At 38.3% G+C, this 20,319-nt stretch overlaps 2 protein-coding genes across 4 annotated transcripts; one reads left to right on the forward strand and one right to left on the reverse strand.

Annotated features, from left to right (window-relative positions):
* The first annotated feature begins 2,737 nt into the window (after positions 1 to 2,737).
* On the forward strand, positions 2,738 to 10,263 carry LOC145139516 (TMV resistance protein N-like). Of its 3 annotated transcripts, none has more exons than XR_013721928.1 (6): positions 2,738 to 3,324; positions 3,955 to 5,050; positions 5,144 to 5,500; positions 5,609 to 7,313; positions 7,554 to 7,688; positions 9,879 to 10,263. XR_013721928.1 is itself a non-coding variant. In XM_079073314.1 (5 exons), exons 1-4 carry the CDS (start codon positions 2,846 to 2,848, stop codon positions 7,262 to 7,264), a joined length of 3,588 nt encoding a protein of 1,195 aa, XP_078929440.1. In that variant the 5' UTR covers positions 2,738 to 2,845; the 3' UTR covers positions 7,265 to 7,313; positions 7,554 to 10,263. The 3 variants fall into 3 exon arrangements, 1 of the variants encoding a protein (XP_078929440.1); XR_013721929.1 differs by having other exon boundaries at positions 7,554 to 7,621; XM_079073314.1 differs by having other exon boundaries at positions 7,554 to 10,263.
* Positions 10,264 to 18,144: 7,881 nt separating this feature from the next.
* On the reverse strand, positions 18,145 to 18,924 carry LOC145140320 (uncharacterized). The gene has a single exon (XM_079073846.1). It carries the CDS (start codon positions 18,922 to 18,924, stop codon positions 18,145 to 18,147), a length of 780 nt encoding a protein of 259 aa, XP_078929972.1.
* Between the last annotated feature and the right edge of the window lie 1,395 nt (positions 18,925 to 20,319).

Genomic DNA, 20,319 nt, shown 5'->3' on the forward strand with positions numbered 1-20,319 from the left:
GGCCGAGGCCCACTGTTGTACGATCGGGTTGAAATACACCTAGGGCAGGGCCTATTATCATAGTATCAGGTTGAAATACACCCTAGGTCGAGCCCGACTATCATATTATCGGGCTGAAATACACCCCAGGGTGGGGCCCACTATCATATTATCAGGCAGTAATACACCCCAGGGCGGGGCCTACTATTGTATGCCGGGTTGAAATATACCACAGGGTGGGGCCCACTATGGCATGTTTGGGTTGGAATATACCCCAAGACGGGGCCCATATTTGTATGTTTGGTATGTGGTACTTTGGGAACTCACCAAGCTTCGTGCTTACAATTTATGTTTATGGTTTCAAGTACTTTCGGTACTAAGGGGAAGAGCCGGCGTGATGACACAACATCCTCTCCTCATGATTTCCATACTTTTTGGATATTATTACTCTGATGATTTTGATATTGCATATTGTGGATGTTTTGAAACAACTTGATGTTTGAAACTATTGATTTTAAAATGAAAAATTTTATCATTGTTTTTGGGTTGTTATATATATATATATATATATATATATATATATATATATATATATATATATATATATATATATATATAGGGAAGGGTTATTTGGAAAACAAAAAAACCCTAAAAAAAACCCCAAAAATCATAAAAATACATAAAAAAATACCTAGAGATCACAAAACTTTTTTTTGACATTTTTTATGAAAAAATCGCAGGTTTTTAAAGAAATTCGCTGAAAAAAAATTTGAAAAAAAAACTTTTTTTTTATAAAAAAAAAGAGTTGATTTTTTATTTTTTTTTCAGCGAATTTTAATAAAAAGCTACGATTTTTTATAAAAAAAATTCAAAAAAAAGTTTTGTGATCTCTAAGTATTTTTTTATGCATTTTTATGATTTTTAGGGTTTTTTTAGGTTTTTTGTTTTCCATAGAACCTAAACATATATATATATATATATATATATATATATATATATATATATATATATATACTTTGTTGCACACAACTAAAGTAAATACATATTGGCCTAACCCACTTGACTTTGTCTAGCAATATGTCTAACAAAAAGTTATTATGTTCAATCCAAAATATATACTAACCCGTTGTTCTAAAAAAAATTATAATCACAACTATATGACTATACTATACTGACTATACTAAAAAGTAACTTAACTTTATGAATAATATGCATACATCTTATTTTATTTTTTCTTTTTATAATTTTGGACTAACTTTTGATTTTTATATAAATTTTGGTCCTTTAATTTTCTTTCTATAGTTTTGGCCAAGATTTATAATAGTAACAAGAACTACACATAACCTTTTAATATAAGAAAACCCCTTTTATACCATTCTTTTCCAGCGTATTGATTAAAGCCTCAAAAGTTTTGTGAAGGGACCATTACTTCCTACCACTATTGGTTGTATGGTGTTCCTTTCATAAAGAAAATCACACGTATATATCATACATACGTGTACATATATTATGTACACGCACATACAAATATTAAGATAAGTTCAATTATTATTAGCTTTAGGTATCTTGTGTAATAAATAATGTTTTAACGGCAAAAGTTCCTCTATTGGATCACATGAACCATACGCCACAAAGAAAGTATATAGAAACGTTGAAAATCAATTAGAAACCACATAACACATACCGAAATCAGAAATCTACTACGACATCATAGAGAAATCGGTGACTCGGACTTTGATTGCTTTGAGGAGGAAGACGAATCAGCAGGTGGTGGAAGGCGGTAGCCATCGACGTCAAAGGGAACCCGGATGAACTGAGAAGGAAACGATAAGCGTAATAGAGATGGAGATGGACAAGCAGACGATGGAAATCAGTTTAGGGTTTTTGTTGGGCACCAACGGTCACCACTCATTTCGTCGTCGCGTATGTTGAGAAAACTAATATCTGGCCGGAGAGAGAACAAAGATAGAATGAAGGACAGAGAAAAGAGGAACAGTGGGAGAGATAGAGCATAGAAAGTGATGATGGGTAGTTTGGAAGAGCAGGTGCAGGTCGCGACACGAATAGATTTTTTAGGACGGTGGGTGAACACATATACAGAAAGACTCACAAACAAATGTATTACAAATGAAATTAAAAAAAGAAATAAGGCCAAATTATTTTAAAAAAATAAAAAAATTGGTCTAATAGGAACAAAATATTGTTGAAAACATACTTTTAATCTATATAAAATTATGAATTTGGTTGGTTATTATTTTTTACATTTTAACCCATATTTTTAATGTTTATAATGAATTTGGTTCCTCAAATTTCTTCTTTACATTTGGGGCACTTTTTAATTCTTGTTAACATTTTTGGTTTATTTTTTTTTACAATTTTTTTATAAATTTTTTTTGTAGCTTTTTTCATAAGATTTTTAGTTCAAATTTTTCAACAAAATTTTTAAATTTTTTTATAGCTTTCTTTTTACATATTCTTTAAAACTTTTTTCTAAATACATATTTATTTTCATATTCATATAATTGTAAACATACTAATTTTATTTTAATCAAATGTATATTTGGAGAATAGATTTTATATTTTTGATAGTATTTGACTAAAGTTTAATATATTTTAAGAATATATTTTGTATTTTAATAACCATTTAACTGAAATTTAAAAATATTTTGATTGCAATTTAAAGACAAAAGGAATAATGAAAATGAAAATGTTTTTAATTATCTTTATGAACCTTGTTTGACCAAACAAGTGGCTTATGTTTCTTCACGTAATTCGACGGTGCTAGAACTATTCTTTCTATGCAATCGTTTACATCAAAATTTCCCAACAAATATTTGATTCATCGGATCCATAAAGCATACCTTCAATGGCGTCTTCTTCAACTTCATCCGTTCACAAGAGCTTTAAGTATGAAGTGTTTTTGAGTTTCAGAGGAGAAGACACCCGCAAGAACTTCGTTGATCATCTCTATGATGCTCTTCAGCGAAAGAGCATTCTTACTTACAAGGATGACCTAGAAATCAAGAAAGGGGAAAGGATCAGTGATGAGCTACTTGGATCCATTGAAAACTCAAAATTCTACATCATTGTTTTCTCCAAGGATTATGCATCTTCCTCTTGGTGCTTGGATGAGCTTGTAAAGATAATGGAGTGTAGCAAGATGACAGAGCATACAGCTTACCCAATCTTCTATGACGTGGAACCCACCGAAATCCGCAAGCAAATCGGGGTAGTTGGAAAAGCCTTTGCCAAACATGTGAAGGAAGAGGCTGCCGGAAAATGGAGAAATGCACTGAAAGAAGCAGCGGATCTGGCTGGTTGGGAGTTGAAGAAAACTGCAGATGGGTAATTCCTTCCTTCATCATATATCAGAGCAGATGTGCAATATTCTTTCATTTTGACCCGACATAACACACTTTTTGGCGGATCGATTTTCTCCAATATTTGTTCTAACAAATCATCATCGACTTTTAATCTGGGGTACTCCTATTCACTACTAAATAATTCCAGATCATTTCCATACCAGATCGTTTCTAATTTCAATATTTTCGTAATTTGACAAAACAGGTCCTTGAGGTTTCTATTTTGTTAGAATATAGCCCCAATAAAAAAAATTATTTCAGCTTATCTATTAGTTTAATTTCCCTATGCATGGTTATTACAACACATTCATCATATCTCTGCAATATTCTTTCATGTTTGTATTTGTACTGATCTACGTTTACTCTAGGATGCAATATTCTTTCATTTTTGTATTTGTACTGATCTATGTTTACTCTAGGATGCAAAAGGGTGTCCATGAGGAGTCATGTTGTATTGTCAAATTCAACACAAACTTGAGTCTTTTCCAAAGATTAAACATGGATTATCATTATATGAGTGTTATTATTTTATATACTTAGTATGTTATAGAACTGAAAGTAACTGTTCATGTGGGATTTTGAGCAGTCTGATTGAATCTACTCTATTATGTAGGCATGAATCCAAGTTTATCCAAAAAGTCGTTGAAGAGATTTCATTAGAGTTTCGTTCCATAAATTTCAGCATTGATGAAAAGTTAGTAGGCATAGAGACTCGGGTAAACGATGTTATATCATTTTTGGAAACTGGTATTGATGATGTTCGCATGATCGGGATCAAGGGGATGGGTGGTGGAGGGAAGACAACTTTGGCCAGAGCTGTTTTTGACCAAATATCCTTTCAATTTGAAGGTAAAAGCTTCGTTGAGAATGTTAGGGAAGTTTCAAACGATTCTTTGTCCGGTTTGAAGTCTTTGCAAAATCAACTTCTTTCAGATGTTTTAAATGATAAAGGTATAAGTGTAAGTAGTGTTTATGATGGAAAAAACATGTTGAAGAGGAGGATGTCTGGTAGAAAGGTTCTTCTTGTTCTAGATGATGTGGATCATACAGACCAACTTGAGGCGTTAGCTGGTGAGCCTAATTGGTTTAAGTCGGGAAGTAGAATTATCATTACAACAAGATATGAGCAAGTGTTGGTAGCACACAAAGTGAAATTGATTCATGATGTTAATTTGTTATCGGGTAAAGAAGCAATGTGCCTCTTCAGTAGGTATGCATTTGGTAGAGAGATTCCAATTCAAGGGTATGAAAAGCTATCAGGAGAAGTTGTACGCTATGCTTCTGGTCTTCCTTTAACAATCAAAGTTTTGGGTTCATTTCTTTGTGGTAAAGATGAGAGTGAATGGATAGATGCCTTAGAAAGACTAAAAACAATTCCATTGCATGAAACTCTGAAAAGATTGGAATTAAGCTATATTAGTCTAGAGGAGGATTATAAGGAAATATTCCTAAATGTTGCATGCTTACTGAAAGGTTGGGCGAAAGCCGATGCAATTGAAGCACTTGAAAGCTGTGGATTGCATGCTAGAAATGGTCTAAGAGTTCTTGAGCAAAAATCTCTCATAACTATTAATGGTTATGAGCGTGTGGACATGCATGACCATATTGAAGAAATGGGTAGAGATATTGTTCGTCGTTCGCTACCTGCTAACAAACATAGCAGATTGTGGAAGGAAGATGAAATTGAAGATATACTAATTAATGATTTGGTAAGGATTTAGTTTTATCTGTAAGTTGGAGAAAACTAATACATTTTCATTTCGTACTACACAAGTTTTATGGTGACTATTGTTTTATTACAGGGTACCGAAGCAACAATATGTATGAAAATCTGCAAGTCAAAACTCAATCCAGAAATTGTTATGAAAGGTCTTAGAAAGATGAAGGATCTTACATTTCTTGAGGTGTCTCTGGAAGATTTTAACTCAAATCAGGAAACTAATAAACTCATCCCAAACCTTGTAAATGCTTTAGGATTTCTGTGTTGCATTTGGAAATTTAATAAAGTCAACCTGTTCTTTCCAGATACTTTACGATATCTCCATTGGGACCATTATCCTTTTAGGACTTTACCCCAAACATTTCAAGCAAATAATGTTGTTGCACTTAAGATAGCTGGCAGTGAAATCTTGCAACTTTGGGAATGGGGAGAAAGAAAGGTAGACTTATTGTTAATTGATTATTTTGCATGATCCAATATCATGCTATACATCGATTTTTTTATTACTATACAAATATTAATCTTTTATTTTTTTTTCTTTTGTTAGGTTTGTAACAAGCTCAGGTTCCTTGACCTCAGTAATTCACAGTTGAAGACCCTTGACCTTGGGTTAACACCAAATCTCGAGACGTTGACTCTTGAAAGATGTTGTGCTTTGATAGAACTTCCAGATAGCATTTGTATGTTGAAACATCTGAAACATCTCAAACTTGATGGTTGTTCGTTGCTTGAGAAGTTACCTGAGGATCTTGGCCTGTTAGAAAGCTTAGTGAAGCTAAGTTTGTCATATACAGAGATTAAACATCTTCCAGATAGCATTTGTATGTTGAAACATCTGAAATTTCTCAAACTTGATAGATGTTTGTTGCTTAAGAAGTTACCTGAGCATCTTGGTCAATTAGAAAGTCTAGAGAAGCTAAATTTGTCATATACAGAGACTACACATCTTCCAGATAGTATTTGTAAGTTAAAAAATCTGAAATATCTTGATCTTAATGAATGTTTGCTGCTTGAGAAGTTACCTGAGGATCTTGGCCTGTTAGAAAGTTTACAGTATCTAGAATTGTCGGGTACAATGATTAAACATCTTCCATGTAGCATTTGTACATTGAAACATCTAAAATATATTGGGCTTCATAGATGTTCATTGTTTGAGAAGTTACCAGAGGATCTTGGCGGACTAGAATGTTTAGAGAGGATTATTTTGAGATCTACAAAGATTAAACATCTTCCAGATAGCATTTGCATGTTGAAACATCTGGAACTTCTCCCACTTAATGATTGTTTGTTGCTTGAAAAGTTACCAGAGGATCTTGGCAGATTAGAATGTTTAGAGATGTTAAATTTATCATCTACAAAGATTAAGCATCTTCCGGATAGCATTTGTATGTTGAAACATCTGAAACATCTTGTTCTTTATCCTTGTCTGTTGCTTGAGAAGTTACCTGAGGATCTTGGCCGGTTAGGATGTTTAGAATATCTAAATTTGTCATCTACAAAGGTTAAACTTCTTCCAGATAGCATTTGTATGTTGAAAGGTCTGAAATATCTCAAACTTGATAAATGTTTGTTGCTTGAGAAGTTACCTGAGGATCTGGGCCTGATAGAATGTTTAGAGAGTCTAGATTTGTCAAATACAATGATTAAAAATCTTCCGGATAGCATTTGTATGTTGAAACATATGAAAACTCTGGATCTTTATTGTTGTTCATTTCTTGATAAGTTACCAGAGGATCTTGGTCGGTTAGAATGTTTAGAATATCTAAATTTGTCATCTACAAAGATCAAACATCTTCCAGGTAGCATTTGCATGTTGAAAGGTCTGAAATATCTCAAACTTGATAAATGTTCGTTGTTTGAGAAGTTACCTGAGGATCTTGGCAGGTTGGAATGTATACAGAATCTAGATTTGTCAAATACAATGCTTAAACATCTTCCTGATAGCATTTGTACGTTGAAACATCTGGAATGTCTCAAACTTGTTGATTGTTCGTTGGTTAAGAAGTTACCCGAGGATCTTGGACTTTTAGAATGTCTAGAAGAGTTACATGTAGAAGGTACATGCATAAGTCAGCTTCCGCAAAGCATTATTTTGTTGAAAGGTCTGTGTATTTATGGGTCGAGAGGACTTCTTCAGTCGTTTGGTTTTACATCCGAGATAAAAATGTTAGGAGACGGAACCTTGTCCTATGTAAAGGTGTGAATAACGCAGGCACCCACAAAAGCCAGTTCACAAAGATCTACTGTAGCAGGTATGTACTTTCTATGTTTTTTTTATAAGGTCATCTTAATTTCATTTGAATAAATAATTGGTATTCAGTTAAAATTTTAATAAATACACACAATTTGTCAAATACAAGGATTAACCATCATACTCTTTTATTTCATTCACACATTATTTGTCAAATACAAGAATTAACCATCATACTTTTTTCTTTCATTTGCGAAACAAATCATCTTTTTTTTTTTTTTTTTTTTTTGGAAAAAACTAGGAAAAACACTATGGTGGGACAAGGCTAAGAATCCCAGGGTTTGAGAGAAAGTGATGGAGGAGAACACAGTAAGATTCCTGATTTTTGGCTGACTGCTTCAGGAGATCAACAGAGTTTTCCTTATTCAAATCAACGGTACTTGTTCGAGTAGTTCCTTAGGGTGCGTTTAGTTGTGGAAAAATGGACCGTTTTCCGGAAAATTTTTCCAAGAAAAATGAGAATTTTGAAAACGCGTTTAGTTCGTCTGTTTTTCTAAATTTTTCACGGAAAATGAAAATTTTCCGTTTTCTAAAATTACAAAGAAGTTGGAAATTTTTGGAAAACCAATAATCATTGTTTTCCACATTTTTCTAATTCCAAAATTTTTCTAAAATATAAACACTCACTCCCACCCCATCCACCTCTACCTACCCTCACCTTAACACCCCCAACCCACCACACCCCTATCTACCTACACTCACTCCCAAGCCCACCCACACCCCCACAAACACACACACACACACACACACCAACCCCCACAAACACACATACACACAAACACACACACCAACCCCCACGAACACACACATACACACACACCCACCCCCACCCACACCCTCATAAACACACACACACACACACACCCACACCCACAGACTCGCACCTGCACCCACACCCACACCCACTCCACCCCCACAAACACACACACACACACACACACACACACCCAACACCACTACCACAATCACCGACCTACCATCACCATCACCATCACCACCACCATTACCCCATCACAACACGACCGTCACCATCACCACCACTGCCACAGTTGCCGCCACCACCACCACCACCGCCACCCCGCTACCACCGCCACTGCCACCACTACAACCACCGTCGTCATCATCGACACCACCACTGCCCCCCGCCGCTGCCCCCACCACCGTCACCGCCACCGCCACCGTCCCCATGCCCACCCTACCACCGTTGCCGTTTTCTAAAAATGAAAACCGATAGAAAAATACACATCTAAACATGTTTTCTAATTTTTAAAAACTGAAAATGAAAAACGAATAAGTTTTAACTAAACGCGTTTTTTAAATTTTCCAATGAAAACTGAAAACGGAAAACGAAAACTGAAATGAGAAAACAAAAAACGGAAAATGAAAACTGTTTTTCCATAACTAAACGCAGCCTAAGGGCGCGTTTAGTTGCGGAAAAATGGGCCGTTTTCCGGAAAAATTTTCCAAGAAAAATGAGAATTTTGAAAACGCGTTTAGTTCGTCTATTTTTCTAAATTTTTCACGGAAAATGAAAATTTTCAGTTTTCTAAAATTACAAAGAAGTTGGAAATTTTTGGAAAACCAATAATCATTGTTTTCCACATTTTTCTAATTCCAAAATTTTTCTAAAATATAAACACCCACTCCCACCTCATCCACCTCTACCTACCCTCACCTTAACACCCCCAACCCACCACACCCCTACCTATCTACACTCACTCCCAAGCCCACCCCAGCCCCACAAACACACACACACACACACACCCACAAACACACACACACCAACCCCCACAAACACACACAAACTCCCACCCACACCCCCACAAACATACACACCCACAAACACACACACACCAACCCCCACAAACACACACCCACCCAAACACACACCAACCCCCACAAACACCCACAAATTCACACCTACCATCACCATCACTACCACCACTACCCCATCACCAGCACCACCACCGCCGCCATCACCACCACTGCCACAATTGCCGCTGCCACCACCACCGCTTGTCATCACCACCACCGCCGCCACCCCGCTGCCACCACTGCCCCCCGCCGCTGCCCCCACCACCGCCACCGTCCCCACGCCTACCCTACCACCGCTACCGTTTTCTAAAAATAAAAACCAATAGAAAAATACACATTTAAACACGTTTTCTAATTTTCTAAAACTGAAAATGAAAAATGAATAAATTTTAACTAAACGCGTTTTGTAAATTTTCCAATGAAAACCGAAAACGGAAAATGAAAACTGTTTTTCCGTAACTAAACGCAACCTTAGGTTCCTATATATAGTGAAGAAGACCTTCATGTATTGGTTTTGTTTTTTCTTTTATTTCATCTTAGCAATCGTACTTTTTTTTCATAGCCCTTTATGTAAGAATAATAACTAATTTCCTTCAATAGGCCACCACCAAATTTTCGTAAGGTTGATCCGTATTAGTTTTTTCAGCTACTTGTACGTAACATGCTAATTAGATTATGTGCATTGGCAGACTTAACTCAATAACTGAACGTAAGATGTTGAATGCCACTAATTAGATATGTGTATTGGCAGAACTTGTTGGCCATTTTAGCATCATATAGCATTTCAAGGCAGTTTGAATTTATACAGAGTATCAAATTGATACAAATGGGGATGCACAAATGATAAGGAAGGACAAACATAGATTGTTGCACGTGTACTCAAGGAAGGACAAAGGGGCAGAAAAGGAAAACACAAGGGTAGAAAGGGAAAGTGGCTAAATGTCTGTTTAAGGGGAGAGAAGCTAATAAATAGAGGGAATAATTCTGTTAGAAGGATAAGTAATTTCTTTGCATTGTAATTGGCTCCTCAGATTTTGTTTTCAGTGAGAGAGAAGGGTGATTTCCCTGGTAGTCTTATGATTGATTGTGGAACCTTCATCTTTTGATTTTATCAATACATCAGATCATTTCATTCATCTTCATTCATTGCATTCTATTTTATTACAATTTTCTATATCAGCTATTTACAAGTTGTTCTAGAATTGCATCACTGGTCCGACCTGCCTAAGACCTGCCCTTCTTTTCCTCCTTGTTATCCATGGAAACCAGAGGTCAAGGGAATTGTATGGATTTGCATGACGAACAGATCAAACAACTCCAAGGGGATGTCGCAGAGATCAAGAAGGTTTTGGAGACTGATCGAGCAGAGGCTAGTGAGTTTTGGAAGCTTGTTTGGATGAAGACAAATGAGAAAAGCACCCAGGTGAATCTTCTGGGAGTTCTGGATCTGGTGGTTCCGTCTTTGAACCCCAATCGCCTCCATTCTCGGGAGGAAAACCACAGGAAGAGATTCACCAACCTCTTACGATTCATTCCGGTTCATCTATGGGCAGTGAAGAAGGTGAAGCTTCCAGAGTTCACAGGGCTTGATCCTCAGGGATGGATCCAAAAAGCTAAGCTCTATTTCGACATCAATGAAATCCTTGAGAATCTCCGGCTTCTTTGACGCAACTGAGCATGACGGGGTTGCACAACATTGGTTCACTGTGCTCAAACAAGTTCATGAATCGATTTCCTGGGACGAATTCCAAGAACTGCTGCAACGTTTTAGTGGACTCAAAATACAGAATCAACTTGCAACAATTACCCAAGGGGACTCAATCCACAATTACATAGATGACTATGAATATTTGCTATCTCTTGTGCCTAAATTATCGGAGCAAGAAGCATTGGGGTACTTTGTGGCTGGGTTGCACGATGAGGTTAAACGGTGGGTGCACCTTCATCGCCCTCAATCGCGACTGGATGTGATGTATTTGGCGAAGGAGGTGGAAGAACTGCTCCAAACACCTCAGGTAACATACCTCAATCACGCTTCCGCTATCAACATCGATATGGACCGGGTTCGGATTTTCAGATGGATCGTCCTATTGGGTTGGGCCGTTTAGAAAATAAACTAACCTGAAGCCCAAAACCAAGTGAGAAAACCTTGGGCCGACAAGACGTTAATCAGTTCAATCCTGTGAATTTGTTTCACAAATACGACAACAGCAGGACGGCCTAGTAATCGCGACCGAGGGTTTCGATCTCTGTCTCGAATGGAATGGGAAGAATTTCGGAAGAAAGGGTTGTGTTTCCGTTTTGGGCAACAATTTGGTCCACGCCACAAATGTCCGGAGGGAAATCTACGTGTGGAGCAACACACAATTTCGTTTCCCGCCAATTGGTTCTGGCATTGTGTTTGTCATCTTCAGCTTTTTCAGGTTTCAAGATTAAATTAGGTGATGGCCATTTGGTTTGGGTAACAGAGCAGTCCCTTAATTTGCAAATTAGGGTCCGCAATTGCGATTTTATGATGGAAGCCCTAGTTTTTGATACATAAATATGGATCTAATTTAGGATATGGCATGGTTGCGATTTTATGATGGAAGGCCTTGATAGTGTATACCAATCAGAAAAGTCTCAATTTTTTGTTACAGCAGGCATCACCACTTCGGACCAACAAACCTGGGTTGCCAAACTGTTGGGCTACAATTTTGAAATACAATACAAACCGGGAAGAGAAAACAGAGCAGCGGATGCTTTATCTCGAAGGGCAGACAATGGGGACTTCACTCAATTCATTTCTAAACCCATTTGGGTGCAAGGAGGACAGCTGGTTGTTGGCAGAAGGCAAAGAAGACGATGAAATATAGAAAATTACCCTTCAATGTCAAGCAACTCCTCAGAAATCCCGAGATTGTATGTTCTCCATGGAATCCAATATTATAAGGATAGGGTGGTAATTGCTCGCCACTCGTAGTTTATTCATTTAATATATTTATTACAGAAATTTCATCAGGCTGCTTCAGGGTTTCAGGGGGTCATTCAGGATACTATCGAACATAGCATTGATTAGCTGCCAACCTGTATTGCCTCGGTATGATTGATAATGTTAAAAATTTTGTGCGGGCAAATGATGTGTGTCAGCGATGTTAGGCTAGTTCCTCAGTACCCGGAGGCCTTTTACGCCCCTTAGATATTCCTGAAGCAATATGGGAACATGTTTGCATGGACTTTATCGCCGGCTTTCCCAAATCAAAAGGGGATAGATTATCAAAGTCCAGTCACTTCATCCTATTAAAATATCCATACACAGCAAGATCAGTGGCTGGCTGATATATTCGTAAAAGAAGTGATCTGTTACCATGTTATTCCCAAATCAATCGTTAGTGATGGAGATCCGTTATTTATTAGTAAATTTTGGCAAGAAATATTTAAATCACAAGGCACCAAATTACATTTAAGCTCCGCATATCACCTTGAGTTGGATGGGCAAACCGAGGTAATAAATAAATGTTTGGAAACATATCTATGATGTTTCGCATTGGATCAACCAAGGTTGTGGGCTATTTAGATTTCATGGGCCAAGTTTTGGTATAACTGGCTTTTCATGGATCAACGGGACTTTCTAATATTAACTGTATAACAACCTCAAATACGATTAACTTAATGCTTTAAGAAAAATAACAATGGGGCTCTGAAGGTTTCGAGATTAAGAGAGATCTCCACAAGAAAAACAAAATTTAATTCATGCATAAAAAATACCTAGCCGACCCTAAACCCCTTATTTAAATAAAAAGTTAACGTGGAAACTCCTAAACCCCAAGAAACTAGAAAAGATAAAACCTAGATTACTTATTTAAATAAAATACAAATCACCCCTTGGTCTTATGCGTTCGGTACACCTTGCCCTATCTCCCTTGATTCGTATCAATATCCTGCCCCTGAAAATTCACCTTGTCCCCAAGGTGGAAATCGGGAAATTAAGTGTGTATCACGACCGCTTCCTCCCAAGTCGCCTTCGATTTTGGCAGATCCTTCGATTTGATCAATACTTCTGTTAAGCCATGGTTTTTTCTTGAGTTCAAAACCTGATTTGGAACAACCCGTACTTCCATTGTATCGTCAACCCATCCGGTAAACCGGATAAAACCTCCTGGTCACCTATGACTTTCTTGAGCTGTGAAACATGAAAAACCGGGTGAATGGTCGCAGAAGTCGGTAATTCTAACCGATAAGCCAACATCCCCACCCGTTCCAAAACTCTAAACGGACCATAAAATCTGGTTGCTAGCTTGGTATTACGCCTCCATATCACCGTGTTTTGACGATACAGTCGCAACTTCAAATAAACCATATCACCGACATGATATTTCACATCTCGCCTTCTCCCATCAGCATGTGCTTTCATCACTTGTTGCGCCCATCCCAATTGTTCTTTAAGCTCTTCCAACACCTTATCTCTCTCCCAAAGATAGTCATCTACATGAAAAGTAACAGCCGTATCGTGATCATAACCGACCATCCACGACCGTACACAATTTTAAATGGACTCTCTTTAGCTGATGAGTGATATGATATATTATACCAGTATTTCTGCCCAAGGGAACCAATTCATTCACTGTTTGAGTCTTCCTGATGCGAAACATCGTAAATAGGTTTCTAAACTCCGGTTCACCACTTTCGTCTGTCCGTCGGTTTGCGGGTGATAAGCAGTACTATACTTCAACGTGGTGCCTTGAAGCCGAAATAACTCCTTCCAGAAGCGGATCAAAAAAACTTTATCTTTGTCCAACATCACTGGTTGGGGAACACCATGTAATCGTATAACCTCTCGAATACAAACATTAGCTACCGTTGTTGCAAGAAATGAATGTTTTAAAGGCATAAAATGAGTATCCTCATGTCCCCCGATCACCCCAGCATGACTTTCTTGGAACAAACGGTCAATCCAAGGAGACTGTAGAGGTAATACCACCACCATAATCATGCTATAACCCTCCGACTTTGGTAAACCTTCAACAAAATCCAAACTTAAATCTTCCAGATTCGCTTAGGCAGCTCCAGCGGTTGTAATAAGCCTGCCGGAGCCAAGTTTGAATACTTATTTTGCTGACACACTACACATTTGGTGAGCCGTACCGCTATATCTCGACGCATACCAACCCAATAAAACTCCCTTGCTAGCCAACGATAGGTTTTCTGGGTATCCTCATGTCCCCCGATCACCCCAGCATGACTTTCTTGGAACAAACGGTCAATCCAAGGAGACTGTAGAGGTAATACCAAGCGTCCTTGGTAAAACACCAACCCTTGTTTTGTTTCATAACCCTCCATTGTTGCATCTCCACCCTCTATCTTTCGAATCATGGCTATCACTTCTAAGCTCTGTTTTAATTCGTATAATAACTCCTCCTGGTTGTTGAGTCGAGTGATCGTGAGCTCTCTCAATCTAACTCCCTCTCATCTTCTGGGCAAGGCATCGGTTGCTCCATTCTCCTTCCCATGCCTATATAAAATTTCAAAATCATAACCAGATAACTTAAAAATCCACTTCTGATGTTCACCAGATACCACCCTCTGTTCCAGCAAGTATTTTAAAGCTCGCTGATCTGTAATCACTATAACGCGGCGACCCAATAAGTAAGGTTGCCATTTTTGGACTGCCAACACGATCTTCATGAGTTCTCTTTCATAAATCGACTTCTGTTGTGCACATACGCCTTACATCTGACTAAAATATGTCTTAGGATGCCCTCCTTGCATCAGTACAACCCCTAAACCATGCCCTGAAGTGTCTGTTTCGATTACGAACTCCTTCGTGAAATCAGGAAGTGCCAAAACAGGAACCCGTGTCATCTTGTCTTGCAAATTCCGGAATGCTTGTGCCGCCTCCTCGTTCCAGTGAAACTGGTTTTTTTAAGTAGATCCGTTAAAGCCATTGCAATTTTTTCGTATCCCTGCACAAATTTACGATAATAACATGTTAAACTGAGGAATCCTTGTAACTCGCGAACGGTTTTAGGCACCGGTCATGTAGTCATGGCTGAGATTTTAGTCGGATCAGCCATGACACCCTCTTTTTCCACGATGTGACCCAAATACTCCACCAGATCTTGGCCGAAAATACATTTTTCTATTGCAGAATAGAGCCTTAACTCTTAGACAACCAAAGTAAGATGCTCCCGATGCTCGTCCATTGATCGGCTGTAGATTAGAATGCTGTAAAAGAAAACTAACATGAACTTACGCAAGTAAGGACGAAAAACTTTGTTCATAAGAGCTTGGAAGGTCGAAGGAGCATTAGTCAACCCAAAAGTGAAACGTCCCAAAAATATAGTACAAAAGTTTTATTTTTGATTTAAGTAAAACAATATTCCGATTATCATCCATACATCCCAAATAAAACAAATGTATCAAATATCACAAAATCAGAGTGAAATATCAAGTGTGGAATCCATTTGGTGTGTGCGATGCAGTTATCTCGAGCTTTTCCCCTTGGAACCGGAAGTACCTGAAACATTAACTAAAAACCGTAAGCATAAAGCTTAGTGGGTTCCCCAAACTACCCCTTACCATACATAATCAAACACATACTGGGCCCCGCTCGGCATCGAGCCCCGCTCGGTATACATATATGTTATTCTTAGGCCCCGCCTAACATCGGGCCTCGCCCGCTATACACATATAATAAGAATCACATAACTATGCTAACACATACAATGATCATAAATAATAGCATATGAATCAATCATCGGGATTTGCCGCCCCGCCCGATATACATGGCAGCACATATCACATGCAAGGGTCACACAGAATCCTAGCATCCTAACATACGTACAAGGGCCGACATTGGTACCTTAGACCCGCTAAACCCAGTGAAGAAACTCATCTCGAATGCTGGATCTCACTGAAGGTCTCTGGCTGTTGTCTTGACGACTCCCCCAGCTGTTAGTACACAATAACACCCAATTAACACTTGAGTTCCATTCTGTATCTAATAATCCTTACTGGGGTAAAATGACCATTTTACCCCTGGCCTAGCTTGAACCAAAACTAAGGCCCAAATCCACGATCTAAAAGGCCCAATACTAAATAATCCCTCAAGGCCCACTTATGGCTCAATTTTCCAAATTGGGCCCAAAATATATGGGCCTTACCCTAAAACCCAATTAATTTCCTTAGCCCAAATCTTGATTTTAGATGGCCCATTAAGGCCCAAAGCAACAAATTCCAATAAAGTAACCCATCTGAGGACCAAAAGACGTGAAGCCCAATCACTGAGTACGGGGGGCGTACTCAGTTATACGCTAAGCATACACGCTGCATGGCTTGTACGCTGCGCGTACAGGCTTGTATGCCCAGCGTACTCACCCGTTAAGCCATTTTTTCATTAATCTCTTAAATGCTTAAGTCCAAAGTTCCAAACCCCATATCTGAGTCATATTCAACGTCTAAAACTAGGGGTGTTCGTTTGGATGGATCGGTTCGATCCGATCCAATTAAGTAAATCCAAATTGATTTCGGTTTTCAAAATATGGATTCGAATTGTCCAAACTAAATTCAAATCCGATCCATCCAATCCAATTAAAATTTGGTTATTGGATTGGATCGGTTTTTATAATTCGGTTTTCAAAAGGCATAACATTTTAAAACAACATATAGTTATAATATTATCTAATTTTTACAGAAGAAACAAAAAAAAATTATTTAGTTGTAATTTAAAATTTATAAACAACTAGTAAGAAGGTATATTATAATTTAATATTTAATAGATAAAATACTTTTGAGAGAAAATGAACTTTTTTGAAAAAATAAATTATAAAATTAATAAATAATTATAGATATATTAAAAATAAATAAATAATAAATTGTTATTCGGTTTTTTGGACTATTCGGTTATTGTTTTATAAACTAAAACCAATCCAAAATCCAAAATAGTAATTCGGTTTTTGGTGAAATCCAATCCAAAAATCTGAATATCCGAACCAAATAGTCCAATTGGACAATTTAGTTTTATCAAAATAGTGAACAACCTTATCTAGAACCATAAAGTCCCTGACTTGGTGACTTTACATGCCCCAAAAGGTCCTAACTTCGATTTATGAAATTCTACTTTCATAAAAATGGCCATAACTCATGCATGGATGGATCTAGGTTTCAAAAATGACAACTTTATGAATCTAGGAGCAAAAGAATACCAAAAAGAGTGGCAACTCTAAGCTTCAGAAATGATATAAAACCACATGATCTCATCTATGGGACCAAAAGGGTCCAAAACTCAAACCAAAAGAGATATAAACTTCTAAAGAACAAGGTTAAATCTTTATACCTCAAACAAGCCAGAAATAAAGCAGATAATCCAGATCTACAAGCTCCCACTCTTCCAATGAAGCTTCAAGATGATCTTCTTCTTTCAAAACACCAAAAATATACCCAAAAGACCTTCTAAGCTCAAGAACACTCAACTATGGAGTTAGGGTTTCAAGTATAGGGCTAGGAGGACAAGGAAGCTGAGTAAAATGAGGGTTTCATGTCCATAAGGATGATTATATAGTGGCCAACCACGAAAATTAGGGTTTTCAAAAGACAGTATGTACGCCTCGTGTACACTTCTTTACACCCAACGTATACCTCTGGATCCCCGATCAAGTCTTTGCATGTGTACGCTAAGCGTACTACTTGGTACGCCCCGCGTACTCGCTTTACAGCTTGTACGCTAAGCGTATCTTGTGGTACGCCCTGCGTACAACTCAAGGACTAATTTGGATAATTTTAAATAATACAAGGGCATAAGAGAAACTTACCAAGATTCAAGTGTTACAAAAAGGCATCACAAGGAACTCATTATGTCCCTCGTGAGTTCGAAAAGATATTTTCGGGATGTCATCCGGCTTCATACGGATCTGATTATAACCGGATTTTAAATCAAGCTTGCTAAAGATGACAACGCCATGCAATTCATCGATAACTAGGATAGGGAACTTATGTAACATCGTTGCTTTATTTACTGCATAATAATCAACGCATAAACGCTAACTGCCATCTTTCTTCTTTACCAACAACATCGGGCTCGAAAACGGATTGGAGCTCGCACCAATCACGCCGGATGAAATCATTTCATCAATTAGCCTCTCTAATTCGTCTTTTTGTAGTTGGGGGTACCGGTATGGTCGCACATTGACCGGTTCGGTCCCATTTTTCAAACTAATTGCATGTCCATGCCCCCATGATGGTGGTGAACCCGTTGGTAGCATAAATATGTCATTGAAATCAACCAACAAGCTATCCAAGGCAGGATGGACTTGTGAGGTAGGTCCTTCCAAAACAATCAAGTTATTAAACTCGACTAGAAAACCCTCGCTAACCCCGTGTAAGTCACGAACCAACGGCTGTAAAGAGGATTCAACCCTATTTAATCCTGGTTCTCCTTTGAGTGTTACCTTCTTTCCACCTGCAGCAAAAGACATGGTTAATTCCTTTTGGTTAACGCGGGCATCGCCCAAGGTACGTAGCCATTGAATTCCTAGAATTAGATCGGTACTGCCGAGCCTGAGAGGGTAAAAGTTACTTGTCAACTGGTATCCCGGTAGAGTTAACATTACTCGCTTACATATACCAAAATTCTTGTCAAAGTGCCCATTTCCCAACATCACCCCTTGTCTCATGTCCCCCTTTTTAATGGTAAGACCAAGAGTAGGTACCAACGACAACGATATAAAGTTATGTGTAACCCCATTGTCAATTAGAACCACCACCTCCTGTCCAATGATGTGCCTGCGTAATTTCATAGTGTGAGGAGTGGTTAACCCCATCACCTAAATAGCAGATACCGACACCATATCTAAATGAGCATGTTCCTCGCTTTCGGGTTCTTCCTTGTCCTCATCTTCATCAACCAACATGACTTGTAATGTTTTACTCGGGCATTTATGACCTGGACCGAACTTGCCGTCACAACGGAAACACAATCTCTTGGCTCTTTTTTTCTATTCAGCCTCGGTCAAGCACTTAAACGGTGTTGGAGCTGGTTTACCAATGTTGTTTTTGGTTTCAGGGATACTGGTTACGTTTAGTGGGCACATATAACTGTTTCAGTATGCTGTTGGTTGACTGGCCACCTTCACTTTATCATATGTTCTGTTTTCATCAATGAGCAGTGCTAGTTTAATAGTCCGACTCGTTCCCACGGGTTGCATCTTTCGCACGATATTTCTTAGTTCGGGTTTGAGACCATTTACAAATGTGGCATCTAATATGTGTTTGAGAATATCACCCAGTTGTGTTGCTGATTCCTCAGATAATCCCACATACTCCCGTGCAGTACCCTCTTGAGTCTTGACTAATTGCTAAGAATTGTTGATAAAGATTACCATATTGGGACGGTTGGAAACGATCCAACAACCGATGTTTCAACTCTTCCCAACTTTGAAATGGAGACTGTTGTTCATTCCACCTATACCATGACAACACGGGACCCTCAATGCATAAAACAGCAGCCCTAAGCTTCTCCGATGATGTGCCCAAACCTTGCATGTCAAATAATTGTTCTGCTTTATAAACCCAACCACAAGCGTCTTCTCCTTCAAATAAAGGCATTTGTAGCTTGCATAGGCGCTAATCTGTGTTGGGAACCCACCCACCCCCTTGACCGTAGCTGTAAATCAGTGGTTGGATCAGGTGATCCAAGGCTGGCCCCGTTTGGTTGTGACATAGTTCGGATGGTTCTTCATACTCCCAAACATTCCCTGTGTACGTTTTGTACCTTATATGATTAGACCCGGTCCCCGACATAAAGGTCTTAGGTATAAGGCCTCCTTGTTCATCATAAATCCTATAGGATAAGTAGTATAAGCGGGTTGCGTTTGTGTATATACCGGTATGTGAACAAGTGGTGGCTGGGAAAGCATACCTGCTTGTTGAAACCAAGATCCCTGTGTGTATGACCTTAGGTGGGATTGAAGAGGTAATCTTAGGGCCTATACCTATATGACCGATCACTGGTGCAACATGTTGTGTGGATAATGGTGGCGGTGGTCATAGTACTGTGGTGGTAGGTGTAGGTGTACGTGAGGGTTGGTTCAATTTTAGCAATAGTGTCAGAAGCTCTGCATGTCGTTGATCCGCCATGGCCTGTCGACTCTCTCATTCTGCTTGCATTTCTGCCATTCTTATTTTTGACTCTTCCCGAATTTCCATTAACTCATGTT

The sequence above is a fragment of the Lactuca virosa genome, chromosome 9, assembly GCF_052849685.1.
Source record: "Lactuca virosa cultivar CGN04683 chromosome 9, Lactuca_virosa_CGN04683_v6, whole genome shotgun sequence".
Taxonomy (NCBI): Eukaryota; Viridiplantae; Streptophyta; class Magnoliopsida; order Asterales; family Asteraceae; genus Lactuca; species Lactuca virosa.